An 18,564-nucleotide genomic window follows, 5' to 3' on the forward strand; every position below is an offset into this window, starting at 1 on the left:
TGGTTGTAGTAAAGTAGTCCGTGCCCCCCCGCTCCCCCCCCCCAACCCTTGGAGCTCTTCAGCATTCCTCCTTGATGTAGATTTGTTCGTCTGTGTCCGACTCCAGGTGCTCAGCCCGCTCCGTCTGTCCGTTCATGATCTCGTCGGGGGTTTTCATGAACCTGCGGAGCACAAGTTGGTCATGACTGGGTCTGTAAACTGAACGTGAGGGGGCCCGGGTTTGGGGCCCGGGTCGGGGCCCAGGTCGGGGCTGCAGCTGGGGTACCTGAACAGGAGTCTCTGCCCCGGCTCTTTCCTATGATGTCAGCTTGTCGTAGTGTCTCAGTGCTCGCGACATCTTCTCGTACGTCATGTTGGTTCTGTTCTGTGGGGCCGGGTGAACAACGACAGGATCAGTGATCAAATGGTTCCTGAACTCCTGTTTTAGTTACAAGTTTAGCAGATGGATGAATCACTTTCTGGTTAATTCAACATGTTTTGAAGGTATTTGCCGGATATATTCCCATTTTTACCCATAATGTTTAATGCAGGGCCATCCAAAGTGGCCCCTGTGTGCAATTCAAGCATGATAGACATCTGGCCCGGCAGCACAGGTGGCTTGAATGCAGGAGATCTTTTATTTTTAATCAGGGCAAAGTTATTACAAACAGACTGAAACTGTCTTCTGATGGAAAATGTCAAGGGCAACATTTTTAACAGCAATCCTCTCCTCTTTCTTGCTATTTTCACACTAAATAGAACCCCGTCTATACATCCCCCTTTACTTAAAGCAAACTAATATATATAATATTTTTGTACATTTGTCAGTTGAGTTATAAAAAAAACAATAAACAAGCAAAACCCTCTGAAGGTTTTGGATCTACTAGGATCTTCACATCCTGAACACTATTATTAAAATATAGCAGCAAGATTATTGTTCAGCACATGACTAAAAAATCCAAACATAATCACTGGTAATGATTACATTTTTTTTTACCATTTTAACTTGATAATTTTGGCCCTATTGATAAACAGCTGGGTTAATGGATGAAGTGTAGTGACGAGCACACGGAGGCTTAACCTCCTTCCTGTGGCCGTGGCCTCGGCTTCATTAAAGTCGGTGATTTGCTGCAGAGGTGTGTTTTCATGAGCTCTGAGCAGCAAGCATCGTAGGCGGTTTAAGTGGGCGAGTGATTGCTGGATGAGGGGCAACAAAGCGGTCAGAATCTACTGTAGGTACGGTCTCAGAGCGCATTAGGTCCCAGCAGCGTCCACGACTTTCAACCATTCTTTTCTCTTTCAGTCATCCTGGTAATGATCCAGGTGTCACCTGTGCCTCAGGTGTGGCGTACAGCAGGGGTGGGGGTGTAATCGCCCGTCCCTTCAGTGACTGGCAGGTGTTTCACCACCATGACTGACATTTTTCACCAAACTCCAGACGTCTCGCGGCAAACCTGCTGTCCTCTCCAGACAGGGGAGGCTTTCTGCTGAGAACCGTTCCAAAACAAGCCAGAGTCGACTTGTTGGACTTTTTACAACGGGATTAACACGAGCATTGACGCTGAACATGCTAACTGAGGCCAGAAGAGTCTAGGATGGAGCTGGGGGTTCAGGTGCTCTGAACATTGAGCAGAAATGCCCGTCTAACCCCATCTTCCAAAAGATCAGAGTGGTTTCATCTTCGTTTTTAATATAGAAAACAAACATTCAGAAGAAATCCACGGCAGATATAACCTAGAGTGGACAGGCTGTAAAACCCACGGACACACAAAGGAGGGAAGGAAGGACATAAGGACAGAACAGAATGGAGGAAGGAAGGAAATGAGGACAAAATGGAAGAAATGATGCACTGGAGGAAAAGGAAAACGTCAGAGAAGAAGAAAGGATGAAACAAAGTACGTTAGGGAAGAGGGAAGGAAGCAAGGACACAAAGAAAGGAAGGACATGAGGACGGGAATCAGGACACAAAGGAACAACACATGGACGAAATTAAGGACATAAAGAGGGAGAAAGGAAAGCAAGGCCCAAAAAAAAGGAAGGACAGATATGAGGAAGAGGGGGAGGATGGACGCATGGATGGAAGGCAGGGCATGAAAAAAGGAAGAAAGCTAAGAGTTTTCAGGGAGCCCTACTTTCGGGTAATCCTTATTTCGTTGCCGTAACAGAATGTCTCTGAAAGGACATTCATCTAAATCTCCAGAGGCGTAATTATTGGTACCCCAGCTGTTATTACTTTATATAGCAGACTTTCCCAGGTAGGACTGGATCAAGCAGAGAGGGGGTCCGGTTCTCTCTAGAGTAGACCAACCCCAGTCCTGGTTCCTCTCTCCCCTCAGAGCTAAAAAGTGGGTATCTGTGGGTCCCTGAACTGGCGCTTTCTGGAGTAATCTCTGAACTTCACAATACATGTTTATTTGATGAACCAGAGTCCAAGCCTCATAAACCGGGGGGTGATTTTAGGGTTAGGACCGGCGGCCCCAGTGGAGGAGGACAGAAAGCTGTGTTTACCTTGTGGTTCCCCCAGAGCCTGGCCAGGCCGTTGGGGTCCATGATGCGGAAGACTTTATTGTCCGGATCCTCCCAGCGGATGTAGTTCTCGTACCTGCTGTCTGACAGGAGCTGGTAGACGTAGTCCCACAGCAGCCTGCAATCTGTGAACAGCAGAGAGGTAGAACCCGGGCTGAGCTGAGGACGCCTCCGTAGACATACTTTCACCCCGCGTTAGAGCAGGAAGGACGGAAACTCTGAAGATCTCACCTGCTATCCGCCCGATGGGCATCTGCTGCTCCTCTGGGGGAGACACGGGCATGATGACGTGGTTCCTGTAGAGCGCCTCCTCCTGCTGATGCTGCTGCAACAGATGCTGCTGCTGCTGAGCCAGCTGGTGATGGTGGACGTGCACCTTGCTCTCGCGCCCGTTCTCCATCACCACCTGAGAGGGGGGCACGGCGCGGCTGTGCCTGAAGTCCATGCCGGCGACCCCGCCGCCCCTGCCCGGGCTGAGGAGCAACGGGTTCAGGATGGTGCTGGGCATGAGCTGGATGATGCGAGGAGGGCCCGTCTCCTGGACCCCCGGGCTCGGGGCTTCCCTGGGCGTGGCGCAGGGGCCGTTGGGCGCTGCCGGAGACACGGACAGCGGGTACATTTCCTCCGGCAGGTGGTGGTTGCTGTCGGGCAGCTGGGAGAAGGTCTGGAGGGGGTCTTCGTTGGCGGACCGGGGGCGGTTGGGCTCCAGGGGGGACCTCCGTGGAGCCGGGTTGTGGGGGGAGCGGGAGCGAGATCGGCGGTGCCGCAGCTCGATGGTTGGCGGGTTCTGCGGGAGGGGCTCTGTACCACGTGGTGCCCGCCGTACCGTCTCTGAGGATGGACAGATAGTGGTTCCACAGATTTATTTTCAGGCTTCGCCTTTTAGGAAAACATGCAACTGCCACGCTTTATTAAAAAAACTAAATGAAGATGGAAATTGAAGCTATCTTCACTAAGCGTTGGGTTCCTTAGCGATAAGCCTGTGACTTATCACTGGATGAAAGGCCTGTGAAAATTGATAGTGTGCTAACATCGCGTGCAAGGAGTCTTTTGTGTTGGAACTGCGACAACTGCAGTTCCACATGTTGTGCAGTCCTGGCTCACCTAAAACACAGACGCAAGAGAAGACAAGGCTAGTGCGGTCTGGTACAAAGACCGTAGAAAACGGAGGTAGGAAGGGACGAAGGGCAGTCAGTAGGGGCCAAACAGCTTTCATTTACTTGGATGAATGATTGGAAGAGCTTTTCATTGATGAAGGAAGTTATCCTCAGGGGGTGCAGCACTAACCTCCACCTTTTTGGACAGCTGCCAGCCAGAGTAACATTGTCAGCGACGTTTCAAAGGTTCCTCCTACATCGCAGCTTGTTTTTCTATGACAACAAACAGTGTTCTCTGCTGCAGCTTTCCAAGGCAAACGCATAAGTTGAATTAACGAGCAGATCTTTGATCTCTACTGGATCGACATCCTAATACCTGCAGCTGTAAACAAGGACTAACAAAGCAGGAGTTGCGTCTCCTGTTTCAGTCATGTTCCTGGTTCTGTTTTTTTTTTTTTAGACTGCTGGGAAGTTAAAAGTTGTCGTTACAGTAAGTTTCTGAATTCCTGTCATGTTGAGTTCACACGCACAATCCTTCCACTAGATGTCACTGAAGTCACGCTATGAGACTAAGCCTTGGCGAAAATGTTCCTAGAGTGTGTGTGAAATTTAAAATGTCAACAGTTTAAATTTCTCTCTTTAAGAAAAGTCACTAAAAAAGGAAGAACTGCACTCTCATTCCATGACGATCCTACGTTCATGGTCCGGGTTAAGCCTCTGTCTTTGTGTTCAGGTGACACGCTGAGCTGCATGGGAGTGTCTTCCAGTACCTGGAGATCACACCTTCAGGTAGGGACGGGCCTTTTCCTGGAACACAGTCACCCAAATTCTGCTCACTGCAGATCACCGTCTATTTACAGCCAACTTATTCATCCAGATTCCTCAAGAATGAATGAAAACTTTCAGAAATGCATCAAGCGGTGTACGGACGTTAAGGTTAACTTCTCTGTAATGTGGCGAATAGACCAGCCGTAAAAAGTCCAGATGGTCTGTTCAGTGATGAAGCTTGGAGACATCAAGCTGCTGTGTTTGTGATCACTGGGGCCTCTGGGTCCTTGTGCCTCTTGGCCATTTCGCACCACCTTTTTGTCTTTTTGTCCCTTCCTATCTTCATTTTGTTCCCATAAACAAACCATTCAGTGAATGAATCATGGAGATACAAAGCCATAACAATTCTCAGACCTCACCTCCGACTTATCTTAATTGCCTGGTATTTTATGAAGACCTTGTCTTTCACCCTTTTTCATTTATTTTATCATGGTTCAGAGCCGTGTTTGTGCCCACTAACTATTAAAAACTACAACAGTTTAAAATCTGAGTCATGTGACCAAATATCACTTATGACTTTAAATTCTCAGCATTCAAAGCAGGTGTGAAAACTCCCCTTGGTGGGGACAAAAGGGACTACCAGAGATGTCTGAAACAATGGACCAGGTGAAGCAACTGCCCCCCCCCCCCCTTACCGCTATTGGAACTAAAGAAATAAATATTTGAATGTTAGAAATAACTGCAAAGTCTTATTCTTAACATCCTCTATCTCTGAGTTGGTTCATGAGTGAGGGAGGATGGATGTGGGGGATTAAGGAAGGAAGGAGGGACATGAGAAAGAAATAAAAGGATAAGGAAGGACATGAGGAAAAAAGAAAGTAAGTAAGGAAGGAAGGAAGGAAGACAGGAAGGAAGGACGGGAAAGGGAGGGCACAATAAAAAAACAAGGAAAGAACCTGGCAAGAGGGAGGAAAGACACTAGCAATAAAGGCAGAAAGTACAGAACGACAAAAATCGCAGGTGGGGTTCCCCAAGGGTCCATCCTGGCAAATCCATGCGTTTATATTTAGTAGAATTGATTACTGCAGCGGTGTTTTCACAGGTCTGCCTAAAAAGTGGATCAGACAGCTGCAGCTGATCCAGAACGCTGCTGCCCGCGTCCTCACTAAGACTAAGAAAATAGAGCACATAACCCCAGTTCTAAAGTCCTTACACTGGCTCCCTGTATCCCAGAGAATAGACTTTAAAATACTTCTGTTAGTCTATCAATCCCTGAATGGCTTATCACCTAAATACATCACAGACTTGTTATCAGTGTATCAACCATCCAGACCACTCAGGTCTTCTGGCTCCAGTCTGCTCTGCATACTTAGAACCAGAACCAGAACCAGAACCAAACAAGGAGAAGCAGCATTTAGTTACTATGCTCCACTTATCTGGAACAAACTTCCAGAAAACTGTAAAAGTGCGGAAAGTCTGAGCTCTTTTAAATCAAGATTAAAAACACATCTGTTTAAAATTGCCTTTGACTGTTCTAGTTAAACAGTTCTACTGAAACATCAACTCTGTAGTCCAACTGTTTTTAGTGTTTGCTTTTAGTTTCCATTTTCCCATGTTTTATTTTGTTTCCATTTTTCTATATTTTATTCCAGCTTGCTGTTATTCTGCTTTTATATTGCTATATTTGAATCATGTAAAGCACTTGGTGTTGTCTTTCACTGACGTGTGCTATACAAATAAATTTGTCTTGCGTTGATGCAGCGAAGGTAAGACAGGTACGCAAGTAGGGAAGGGAGAAGGACAAAATGTATAAATAACAGCATAAAGGATGGGGGGAGGAGGAAGAACTCAAGGAGTAAAGAAAGGAGGGAATAAAGGAAGCAAGACAGACAGCTCCAGTTCAGGTACAAAACAACAAAAACTGTGAAGGCATTAAATGTGTAAGAGGTGAAAATGATCAGCCCTCAGAGTGGAGCTTGAAATGAAAAAAGAACAGAGGAATGTTAGTATTAGTGAGAACTGACTTTCAATGGTGTTGCTGCATCAGGAGCATCTCTGGCAACTTTCCTACGATCATTGGACAACGGCTTAAACAACGTTTTCCCCTTTCCAGTCAGTTTGGACCACATCGTCTCTAGACTTACACCCTGGTTTGCATATTACTGGTTCTTTCCAATCAGCACATATCACTGGATAAAATGCCCAAATGTGGAAATGTTTTTGAGCAAGTGAGCAGATGCAGTGACAGTTAAATGTAAATGCGGTACTGGTCAGAGCTTAAACTGTTCTTTCTTTTAACCAAGCTTTCTTTCCCTGGCAAGTCGCCTAACAGAGTGAAAGGAAATCAGCGTGTGGAAACAATGCCGACGCGCCTGATTTCTCTGAACCATTACCAGAAGTCTGCCTCGTGCTTTCTCAATCAATCTCCTTGTTGACCTACGGTAGTCGTCCCTGAGGCCTTCACAGAGCTTCCAGCATACCTGCATGTAAGTGATCGGTGGCTGGATTCCTGTGGGAGGGTGGAGCAAATCTTTACAGTAGCGCTCGAAGTGGCGCAGAACCTCATAAGCAGCCTGTGAATCAGTCACTCTGTGTGCGCTCTTTATTGTTTGGCCACAGCAGCACTTCCTGGTGGAGCTGGTTTTACTGCCAACATCTCAGTTACGCCTCGGTCCCGATGGTTGCAGAGTCACATTTTCTTAGACCCGAGCCAGGAAGCCGTTTCAGGTATTTCACCAGACTTTCTCAGCACTTCCTTGAACCCAACAGACAGGGCAGCCGAACGGGACTCACGCTGCTGCTTAACAAATTTCTTGGCTTTAAAATGTTCCAACTTTGCCTATTTGCTTCAGCATTTACCGATTTCAGATAGTTTTTAATACAAATGACACCTAAGCTGATAGTTTCTCTTAATAGAATAATGGCAGCCAGCAATGGGACATTATCTGGATTATTGCAGACCCAATGGTGCCAACTAAAGTGTAAAAGGTTCATCACACAGCCGTTCTATACAACAGCATCGCTGAGCCGTATAATTTTTTTTGTTTTTTACAAAGTATTACCATAAACATGCTAAATTAATAAAAAAAACATCAATTACAAGCTTTTTTTTTTACACGTCAAACGAGGTTTATATGAGCAAACAACGAATGGTGGAAGAATAACCAGTTTCTCACTGGCTTTAAAAGTTTAGGTCGGCTTGGTAAGGCAGCAACTGGGACTTTTAGAGAAGTTTGTGTCCTTAAACTAGCGCTAATTTAGTTTGGTCGGAAATTTCTGCCACTATGAGTTGGAGTCAGTAGCTGCAGATGAGCTCTGGGAAGCTCTGTGGCTCTACTAATAAAAAAATAAATACAAATACTTTGCTGCAAAGCAACAAACATGTCACAAAATGCTTCCAAAGTTATTTAAGCTTCATGTTTTAGCTCACCACGTCAATGCTTGCTGCTTGTCGGGACTTTGATGCAATCAACTGGGTTCCCTTATATAGGACATTTTTGACCAATTATAATCTGACCCAATCTGTACAATCTGATTGGATTTGACTTTGGAAAGTGCCTTGAGAGGACATGTTTCATGAATTGCCACTATATAAATAAAATTGAATTGAATTGAATGCCTAAACTTTTCCAGGCAAGGCAATGTAAAAGATTCAAAGCAACCTAGCTAAGACTAGCCACAACCACAGGTAGAAACCTGTTAGCATCTACCATCAGGCTAGCTTTGGCTTGTTTTGTTTTTTTGAGAAGTGTGCGACAGCAAGCGGCTTCCTCAGGCCAGAACCCTAACCTAAAACCACATTTAGAGAACAAGACTATTATGCAACCAAATACTTGACATTATTTCTAGTGTGAAGCTGGTTATGGGTTAGCTGTGGCAGAGTGGCGGCGGGGCAAAGGCGCGGCATCAGGGGCCCGCAGCCATTTACTACGGTGCTTTTCTTCACTTACTTAAGGTTCTAAATTTCTCAAAACTAGTTTGGACTACCGTAAACTCAACCCCATTTGTCCTCTCACCTCATCAGACGGTGTCAAACCAGTTCTGGCTTTAAGGGTTAGGGCTCTGTAGTAACAATTAACTCAAATGTTGAAGCGTAAAACCACTGTTCGCCTCCACTGACCCCCGTGTCACCCAGCTTGTCTGATCATATGCCTCCGGCATCAAACGGTGCCGCTTTCATCGCTCTTCTCTGCCGATCTCTAATTAATTCATAGAAATGAACATGTTAAAGTGCACATTTTCATATGCATCATTTTGCTATCCAGCAGTAAATCCTTTCTACAGCTTTTACCTTTGCTGACATGACTGTTTTACGTTTAAACAATACTAAAAGAGTAATTGGTAATGGTAGGCTTCACCTAAATAAACGAATGAATAAATAACAGACTACATTTCAAATATTCTAATAGGCAGCTATTTGGAAGTCCTCCATGCGTAGGTTTTAAGAACTGTCTGAAACTAGAGTTTGGATGACTGACCTTCGAGCTTCAGGTGCTGCACGGCGCTTTCAGGCAGCGGATGGAAAGAGTTGCCGGGAAAGTAAGCAGACGGGCAGAACACGCTGGACTTCCGTTGCTTCAGTATGTGCTGCAGCAGCTCATACAGGACATCCCCTGCAGAAAGCAAAGGCCATAGGTTACCAGAGACATCACGCTTGCCTCTGATGACGTTTCGACGCCTGCATGACATGGGACATTAAGCAGTGTCGTCAAACACAGGATCTGGTTCCCCTTCTCCTCCTCTGTGCTTTCCAGGATCCACGGCCCGATGATGCTGCCGCTGTTGCTCAAACTTCCTGGGGCTTGAGCAACAACGGCAGAGGGAGTCCGGAGGGGAACTGAGGACAAGGCCGATCAAACAAGACTTATTTTTGTTTCTAGAGAGGCAGTTCTTAGATAATCTACACGAACTCTGAGGACGTTATGGACTGGGACCAAAAAAATTCACTGAACACTGCAAAAAAGGAACTTAAAATAAGTAAAATGTTCTTAAAATGAGTGTATTTGTCTTTGATTTGAGCAGGTAAATAAGATAATTTGTCAATGGAATAAGATTTTTGCACTTAAAATAGGAACAATTCATCTCCATCATCATATTTCAAGTGCATGATGTGTAATTATCTTATTTTAGAGGTCAAAATACTCATTCCATTGGCAATAAATCTTATTTACCTGCTCAAATCAAGGACAAATACACTAACTTTAAGAACATTTTACTTATTTTTAGATCCGTTTTTGCAGTAAAGTCAGTTCATTTGGTTGATCTAACCGATCAACAGCTGACTACTTCTCAGCTTACTGGAAAGAGTTTAGTAGGCATTAACGGTTTTAGTGTTTGCCTTTGTAATAAATTCAAGTGTGAAATATTTCAGCATCACAAACAGTAACATTGCATTACAAACAAACAATACAAACATATTCTAAAATATTATGTTAAAACCCTTTAAACGCCGTTGACCCCCTTTTTCCCCACTCACAATAACCAGCTGTCAAATAAACAGATATAAGCCTTCTTCCTGCCAGCAGACCAGCAATGTGTGCAGCAACAGGTGGGGGAGGGGCAGCGCTGCATGTGAAGATAAAACATTTCTCCGGCACCTCGTTATAGGTGGAGCGGCAGGTCTAGAAACCTTAGCTCTATCTTTATTCTGGTGCCTAGATATCAAATATTTATGATACTATGACTTGATCAAAGGAAATATTTGATTTTTGAGGACTTTGGCAGTAAACCTCACTTAACACGTTATCAAATCCATTTGGGAATACACAGGAATGCATCTAAAGAGACACTTCATTGCTCTGGGAGCATTTATGTAATAAAATGTAACGCCGACTCGTTTCTGAATGACTGATTGCCGTCATAAAACGGGCCCAGTAAAGCTAGAATCTGTAATGATGTCTCAATCAGAGTTTTGCACGGCGACTCTGATAAAGCCCTGCGTTCCCACGACTGAGTTGTGACGCATTAAAAGTTTTCCTCTCATCTAAACGAAAGTCTAAAGATGGCGCGGTATAGATTAAACCAGAAGCGCTAGAAATCAGCTGATGGCTCTGGAACATTTCCGTTAAACGGCCAGTCCGAAACTCAAAAAAACAGAGTCTGTTTCCAAACGTACCATCCTGGGCGTTACTGTGTACCACTGATGAAGCCCTCCGTTGGTGTGGACCATGTTGCCGACTCAAAGTTAGCTCTCGCTGGGGATCAGAGAGGTGTCACACACAGTGGAACTGAAGGAAGCACGTTGATGCTAGGAGCCATTTCAAAGGCAACGACGAGTCAAGACACGTCTGCAGTTTGTTTGTGCCGCGGCTCAGAGCAGGGCAACAAAGAAGCTCCCGTTCATCCTTTGGAGCTCTCACCTCTACTTTTAATAATAACGGCCAATGATCTTCTGACTGCTGTTCCTCTACCCTCAAGCTTTTGCATTAACCGTGGAGGAAATCTGGCCCAGTCTCGTTTGTAGTTCAGCTTTTCCCCTTTAGGATCTTCTTTCTGCAGAAGGTTTCCATCAATTTTAGCGAATCGTCCACATCCTAAAGCAGCAAAACACTCCCACCACCGTGATTTGCTCTCACTGAAGTCCGTATAATGGGTCAAAGGCAAAGTTTCCAGGGCCAATCTTTTCCCCTGGGTGGAAAGTTTGATTTCATAATGAAAAATATGGGCCTAAAAGCATGACATGACTGAAACATCATTAGTTCAACTTTGTAGTCCAACAGTTTTTAATATATGCTTTTAGTTTCTATTTCCCATGTTTTAGTTTGTTTCTACATTTAATTCCAACTTGCTTTCATTCTCTTTTATTTCCCTATGTTTTAATCATGTAAATCACTTTGCATTGTGTTTGTACTGAAATGTGCTATACAAATACATTTGCCTTGCCTTGCCTGAAGTTCCATTTGTGAAAGCTTTGTTAGCCTCACACCAGATGTAACAGGTGGCGCAGCTTCCAAATGGTCCGACAGGATAGTTTGACTTTTTCTTCACCGGAGCAGCTTGGCTTTAGATAGATTTGTTCCCTTTTTAAAAGAAATCTTGATTCGAAAGGCGACTTTTGCATGTCTTCAGATGATTCCGAGCATTTGATGAAAAAGCAGTTGTGGATGACGTATAAGAGGCCAGAAACAGAGATGAGAAACAACTCGCAGCAAATTTTTTTAATCTGGAATCCATATGGTCGAAAACATCTACTGGACTGTTGAGGCCGTTAGCGCGTAAACGACCGTTCTCCTGGTCGTACAGTAGAGTCCGGCGGCAGGAAGAGAGCCTGAGCAGGAAGTTCGCCCAAGCATTTCCAGCCTCAGCCTGGTTTGACTGAACATTTACACAAGCGGCCACAGGTACAGGCCATGTGATCCCACCGGCACACGGCCTCTCCCGCTCTGCTCAAGTCTCATCATAACAAGGAAATGATTCTCATAAAGGAAGCCAGGGTGAACATACACACAAACAAACACACACACACACACACTCCCCTTTCAGTTCTCACTTTCTGGCCCTCAGTTACAGTGTGGGGAAAATTCCTGCTTCCTGCTCTTTTCTCTGATTCCTTTATTTGAAATACTCTGCTTATAAAAAATAAGAAAAAATGTGCACAGAAAGTAAAAGGTTCCTTTTTTTTTAAGGGCTGAGCAGGAACCCCTGATATTAAAAGATTCCCCCGTATCTGATGATGGGTTAGCTTCATGGCTCACCATGATGTACCTTACTGCCTTTCAGAGACACATCCCCTAACAAGGAAAACATCCATCTTGGAATGAGTACAGAATGAGACTGGTGGGAACTATACGCCTAGAAACATACAAAGGAGGAAATAGATGCATCACCAGCCAGAACAAAAAATAATTTTCTCTTCCCTAAAGTGGCATTTAGACTGACACCACTAACCACACGCTGTAAACAACTATTTTTGACATGTAAAGAAATTCACTTGCATTTGACTTATTGCACATTGTGACCCGGGAAACGACTAACATGACCCGTGAAGATCATGAATCTGTTTTCTCCCATCGATTACTTGACAGGAGGTGGGATCTCTTTGACCACAGCTGTAATGGAACTGAGGTGAACTGTCAGGTCCGTCCCTTCGCTGGCCTTAAACCTAAACTCAATATTTCCTCCAGCGCAGACCCAGAGTGTATCACAACTGGAGGTCCGAGCTCAATTTCTTTTTTTCTTCCTATAAGCAGGTGACATGAATTGACCCAGTGGCTCGTACCGCTGCTTCGATGTCAAAGTCCCACAGATGCTGTTGCAAAATGCCACTAGGAGAGGTGTATTAGTTAAGTAGCTGATCGCAGGCTGGCTAAATAAGCAGCCTGGTGGAATTATATAGGGCAGAACAGAGTCATTAATTCTGAGCATTTTAGGTCCGCATCACAGCAATGATAAATGTTACAGATGACCTTAATATCACTGGGAAAATCAATATGTTGTTTTAGCAGTCTGACTAATTGTTGCTTTTCCTCTCATGCGCAATAAACTTTTGATTTATTTGTTTAAACACCCTGCGATAGTCTGGCGACCTGTCTAGGGTGTACCCCGCCTCTCGCCCACCGACAGCTGGAGATAGGCACCAGCACCCCTCACAACCCCATGAGGGATAGACGTTTTAGAAAATAGATGGATGGATGGATTTTTAAACACCTTTACACAGGGCACCGCTTGTAATCGTAGCGGACATATGATTAAAAAAAATGCCAAAAGCCAATTGGAGTCTTGACTGTGGCTTTGCGGTAGCCACCGTAACGGCAGAATCAGTTCAATTAAATGGAATTTCAAATGTCGAGAATGTTTAAAACTGAAACTTAGCGAGAAGACATCTGTGGAATCCTTTAATTCGAGTGTTAGGCGTCATTCTGTAATGTTAGATCCAGAGGAAACAAAAACAGAAAATGTAGTATTTTGTCCATATTTGGAGCTGGAGTTTATCCATTATGGTATTTCTTGATTTATGGGAGCCTTTGTTTCTTCTTGTACGTCTTTAATCCTGAGCCACGTCTCACGGTGGAGCCGCTCACTACTCCACAGTCCAGACTTCTCTTTTTTTTCCCCCCCATCTTCAAGACAGACAGCAGAAACAGCACGTGGAAATCTGCTCCGTTTTTTTGGTTTTATTTTCAGGTGCCTGCCCGCTGGCGTTGCTCGGGCAACAGTTGAGGTCGCTTTCTACTTCCTGAAGAACCGTCTCCTACTTCCTCTCCCCCAGCTGCCGCGCTGTAACAGCCGCATCCCCTCGGCTGTCACCTTGCTTCGCCTCCCTCACGTCACCTCCTCGTGCTGGCTTGGTTGATTTATTTCTCTTTTGTCCATTTTTGAGGTTTTGATTGATGAAAGAAGCAACTTTAACGTAAAGATGCACAGGAACGGATGATTTCAGAGAGATTACCCTGATAAGCATGGTAAGGTAGGACTTCACACGTGCTTTGCTTGGTTGTAAATTGTTGGAACAACTTTCCACCCAGGGATTCCATGGTGTGTGATCATGTTTCTTTTCTAGTGGCTAAATCTTTGTTTTTCCCTGACAACCCTGTGCTTCATGCATGCTCAGTATGAGGGATTGCTGCGATGCCATCAACAATGCAGACGACTCCCTGTGGCTCTGCTGCTTGGAGAGACTTGATGCAATCTGCTGGGTTTCCTTAGAAAGGAAACTATATATATATATATATATATATATATATATAAATTAAACTTTATTGAGACATTTTCTTGAATTGGTTGGATATGAAAATCATCAAAAGATCTAGGCTAAGATGACTCGATTTAAAACCATTTCACTGACACATTCTGAGTCAGGAGTGGGCTTCTATGTCAAAAAGTGTGGGAAGAGGAATACCAGAGTGAGGGGATCTGTAGCGGAAGTCCTCCTTGGTGAGGAGAAGCAGGGCCTTGCCGTTCATCTGGAAAGTGCCGCTGGTGATGGGCCGCAGGGCAAACTCTTTCTCGGCCCATCGCAGCCACTGGGCCACGTCTTCCCGGCTCCAAAACACGGGCTGCAGACCTGAAGGGGGAGATGGAGAACAAAAAAAAAAAGATAATTAAAAATAAGGACGGGGTTGGGTGAGACGGCAACAAAAAACGGGAGAAGAAAGGAAACGAGAAGAAGAAAAATGGGTTCAGTGTTGGAAGAAGCAGACGGATGGGGGGGAGGTGGTGGTGCTGGAGGGGGAGGAAGGAAGAAAGAAGGAAAGGCAGGAAGGAGAGAATGGGGGAGGGGGTGGGCAGGGAGGAAGGAGGCAGTAAAAAGGATATTGAGGAAGTGGAGATAAAAGCCGAAAGGAGGGAGTGATTACGGGAACGGCAGCAGAGATAAAGCAAAAAAAAAAGAGATGAAGGGGGACAGAGTCAGAGAGAGGAGAGGTTAGAATAAAAGATCAAAAGATGATAGGGTAGGGGAAGAAATTACACATTGAAAGGTGGGGAGGGTGTGGAAGAAAACAACTCAAAACAGTTATTTTATAAAAAATAAAATAAAATGTGCTCCTATAAATTCTGTTTTTTCGTTCTCTTAACCCTGAGGAGACCCTTTAACAGATGGAAGGTTTACTGGTTTGTCTTCAGGGTGAGACACGCAGCCGTTGTTTCTCCCTTCTTCACCCAGTCATGTTTCTTTCACTGCCATGAGAACAAGTGTGTACGACATCTATAACAGTGTCCAAAAAGCCTTTCCAGCCACCACAGAACCAACAAACAAATTAAGTCACCCTGTCATGGCAGAAGCTCGAATTCTAAGATATCTGAACTCATTTATTGTTTTTTTAAATAATACAGGAAAAATGTTACTTTTTATTTGGCTCATTTACAAAAACATATCATTTTGTCCATTACTGATGCTGAAAGATGATGTACCGACTGTGTCTGTCTTTAGTTGTTTTTACTCCAGTTATTATATCAGACTGTTTGATTGCCGAAGGAGCAGATGAAAATCAGTGATCAGAGCTGGCTTATAATAATGCGAGGCTAACTCACACTTTTACAAAGGATATAAAAAGTCTTCACACCCCTGTGCAAATGCCAGGTTCTTCTCATGTAGAAAAATGACATCAAGCTAAATTTTTTTCCTCCTTTAATGTGACCTATAACCCATACAGCGCAATTGAAAAAAAACCCACACAGAAATCTTGCAGGAAGGTGAAGTAAAAATAAACAACTGAGATAATGTAGTTAACCGATTACATTCAAACTCGTGTGAAATTAGAGTCGGCACATGCCTGTCACCAATTAAAGTGCCTCTGATCCACCCCAAATAAAGTTCAGCTGATGTAGTAGGCTTTTCCCGACATTTCTGTAGCCACGTCTTCCAGCACTAGCCGTGGTCCACAGAGAGCCTCCAAAGCATCCCTGGGGCCGTGGTCAGGGTGGAGGGAATTATGAACAGCTCCAATTACCAGTCAGTGTTGGCTCAAAAACCATTAGCCTTCTGTTAGAAACATGAAGACGAAGAGGAACTTCATCTTTCAGCACGACAATGACCCAAAGCACACATCGAATTCACCGGAATTAGAAGTATATACCTGCGTCCCATCGAACACCGGTGGGGTGATCTGAAGAAGGCTGTGCACAGGAGGTGCCCTCGCAATCTGTCAGATTTAGAGCAGTTTTGCAAAGAAAAGTGGGCAAATGTTGCTACATCAAGATGTGCCACGCTGATAGGCTCCTCCCCAAAAAGACTGAGCTGCGACAAAGTTTTAGTTTAAGGGTGTGCGTATTTATGCAACCAGGTTATTTTACTTTTTTTATTTTATAATTTTCCCCTTTAAAGGCTTCAGTTTGCGTTTCAATTGCATTGCGCCAGGTTATAGGTCACATTAAAGGTGGAAAAACTTGTGCTGTCCTTTTTCTACATCATGAAAACCTTGCATTTAAACAGGGGTGTGTAGACTTTATGTCCACTATATTTATGGTCTCCATCAGGCTGTTGGTAAATCACTTCAAAATGAAATGCTGAAATATTCTGAAATTTTATTATTGGTTTGTTTTTTTTTAGTAATGAAGTTAGTCATGGATTTGATGTTGCTAGCTAAAAGCGTAAAGGCCCTGAACACTAAGAAAGGTGAGATTTGAGTATCTAAAATGAAAATATAACCATCAATTTCCACCAATCACTTCCTTTCTCTCTTCATTTCCTCAACCAAACATTAGCGCTGGTTAACCATGTACATCTCGAAATAAGGAGCGTGAACCTATTAGTCATCAGTTACAAATCACAGGTCGTGCCTTGGCAACATTTTCATTAAAACCTTGCTTGAGATAGAAACGAATGGTTTTGTTTTTTTGTAGTTGGATATATTACTATAGCAAAGTCTCTTTGCTATAATGCTAAAGCAGAGAGACATTAACACTAATATTTTTCTGTATGTATCGCAAGCTATATCGTCGTGGCAACGTTTACTAATATTATCGCATATCGGAGCTTTTTGGTGTCCCCCGCTCATCCTTTAGTTGCCTCTCAACCCGTTTAGAAGACACCAGCTTTTACTCTCCTAGACAGGAATGCATTAGACATGTCTTATTTTAAAACATGCTTTAGAATCCATCTAAAACGTTTAATATTTGTTTTTAAAGCCTTGCCAACTCCATTTATCAGTAATAGAATTTTTGCGTTCGTAGCAGGTCCTTGAGGTCAATCAGGCTACTTTTACTCACAGCTCCACAGACAGAGTGCATATGTTGGGGTGATGGAGCTTTTTTGTTTTGCCTCACCTACACTCTGGAATCAGTTCCCACTCGATCTTCGATCTATAGATCTATAGTTCTTTACTGTTATTCAGGCAGGTGCTTAATACTTAGAAATGTGGTGGCACTTTTTATTCTACATACGCTACCTTGTTTAAACCTGCTTTTTGTGTTTTCTTTTACCCATCTGTGTCTTTTTTAATTATATATTGATTTTGTTAAGCATTTGGTCACGATTATTGGCTATGCAAAAGGAAAGAGCTATACAAAAAAAATCATCAATTGCATAGCCCAAGTTTTTGTGTGAATGTGTATAAAATAGGACTAAATTTGACCTTTCATAAAACCAAAATAAATGTGAACAACCTAAAGCTGGATAATATTTCATGGGGTGAGGAAACAACCTCTCCTCACAGTTGACTATGAGCAAACAGCGTAGGAAATGTTCAAAAGTCCGGGTCGCATTGCCTCATGGCTGCTTTGAAAGATCCTGAAAATGTACAAAATGGTAAAAAAAAAAAAAAAAAGCTAAACTACCCTGAGCCACAAAGAGACCTTTTCATAGAAGTTATTTTTAGAAATCCAGAATTTCGTTCAATTTATACTCCTACAAACCAGTTGGTTTATTTAAAACATTCATTCATTTAATGATTCTGGAGAGTTTCCTTCCAAATGGTACACCCTTTTGTAATGAAGTCAAATTTCAGCTTGTGACTGCAACGTCAATTCCGTCCAACACGACCCAAATAAATTCAGAAACTGATTCTTGGCCCGTATTTATCCCAGTCAGCATATGATACTGCCGCCTCATCATATCACTCCTCTGCTGTCGTTGGAACCTGATGATATGACTCAGGCTCTCCTCCTCTTTCTCTCCTGTATCGTCTTCTCTCTTTCAAACGCAAAGCCGGTAATCGTGTGTCGCTCTGATCAGAACATCTATGACGCCCGCGCTGAGCCCAGCTACTCATTTCTAACATCTGACTTATCGGACAGCCTCAAACACTTCCTCTGGGAGTCGGGCCGCTGTTATCTTTGGCCGCCAATGTCACTTGTCACACGAGTAATAAGAACCGTGTGTCTGCTTCCCCCCCCCCCCCCCCCCCAAACACCCCCCCCTGTTTCCGCTCACCCCGACGTGTCAAACAAAGGAAGATTTCAAAGAGCGATCGATATAAAATGAAACTCTGTCCACATTGTCGGCTTTCTATTCCTTCTCTTTCCTTCCAGTCCTCTGTGTCCAGATAGCGGTGCGAGCGGCCAGATAAGCCAGGGGAAGCCTGGGTTATCTGGAGCCCTGCTCTGTCCCTCAGCCTGGAAACCAGCGTCTGGGGAAGGTGTCCACAAATAGGATTGAGGTGTTTTTACAAAAACAAGGTTCCGGCCCATTTTCTTGATGGGTTTCTGCTTCTTTGGCAGAATCGGGTCAGCAGAAAATCGGCAGAGTTCAAATATTTTTTTGTCAAAGCTCGTCGACCTCGTGTCTGCCCGTGCCGTAGAACAGAAACAGATAAAC

At 44.0% G+C, this 18,564-nt stretch overlaps 1 protein-coding gene across 1 annotated transcript in view; it reads right to left on the minus strand.

Annotated features, from left to right (window-relative positions):
• Window positions 1–51: 51 nt before the first annotated feature.
• Window positions 52–18,564, minus strand: part of LOC105929808 (ETS variant transcription factor 6) — a 38,858-nt gene continuing 20,345 nt past the window's right edge. The window contains 7 exon segments of the mRNA XM_012867714.3: window positions 52–161; window positions 266–298; window positions 300–364; window positions 2,488–2,630; window positions 2,737–3,336; window positions 8,849–8,983; window positions 14,209–14,373. Coding sequence (XP_012723168.2) covers window positions 59–161; window positions 266–298; window positions 300–364; window positions 2,488–2,630; window positions 2,737–3,336; window positions 8,849–8,983; window positions 14,209–14,373 — 1,244 coding nt within the window. The 3' untranslated portion in view covers window positions 52–58.

This window comes from Fundulus heteroclitus, chromosome 17, assembly GCF_011125445.2.
Source record: "Fundulus heteroclitus isolate FHET01 chromosome 17, MU-UCD_Fhet_4.1, whole genome shotgun sequence".
Classification (NCBI taxonomy): Eukaryota; Metazoa; Chordata; class Actinopteri; order Cyprinodontiformes; family Fundulidae; genus Fundulus; species Fundulus heteroclitus.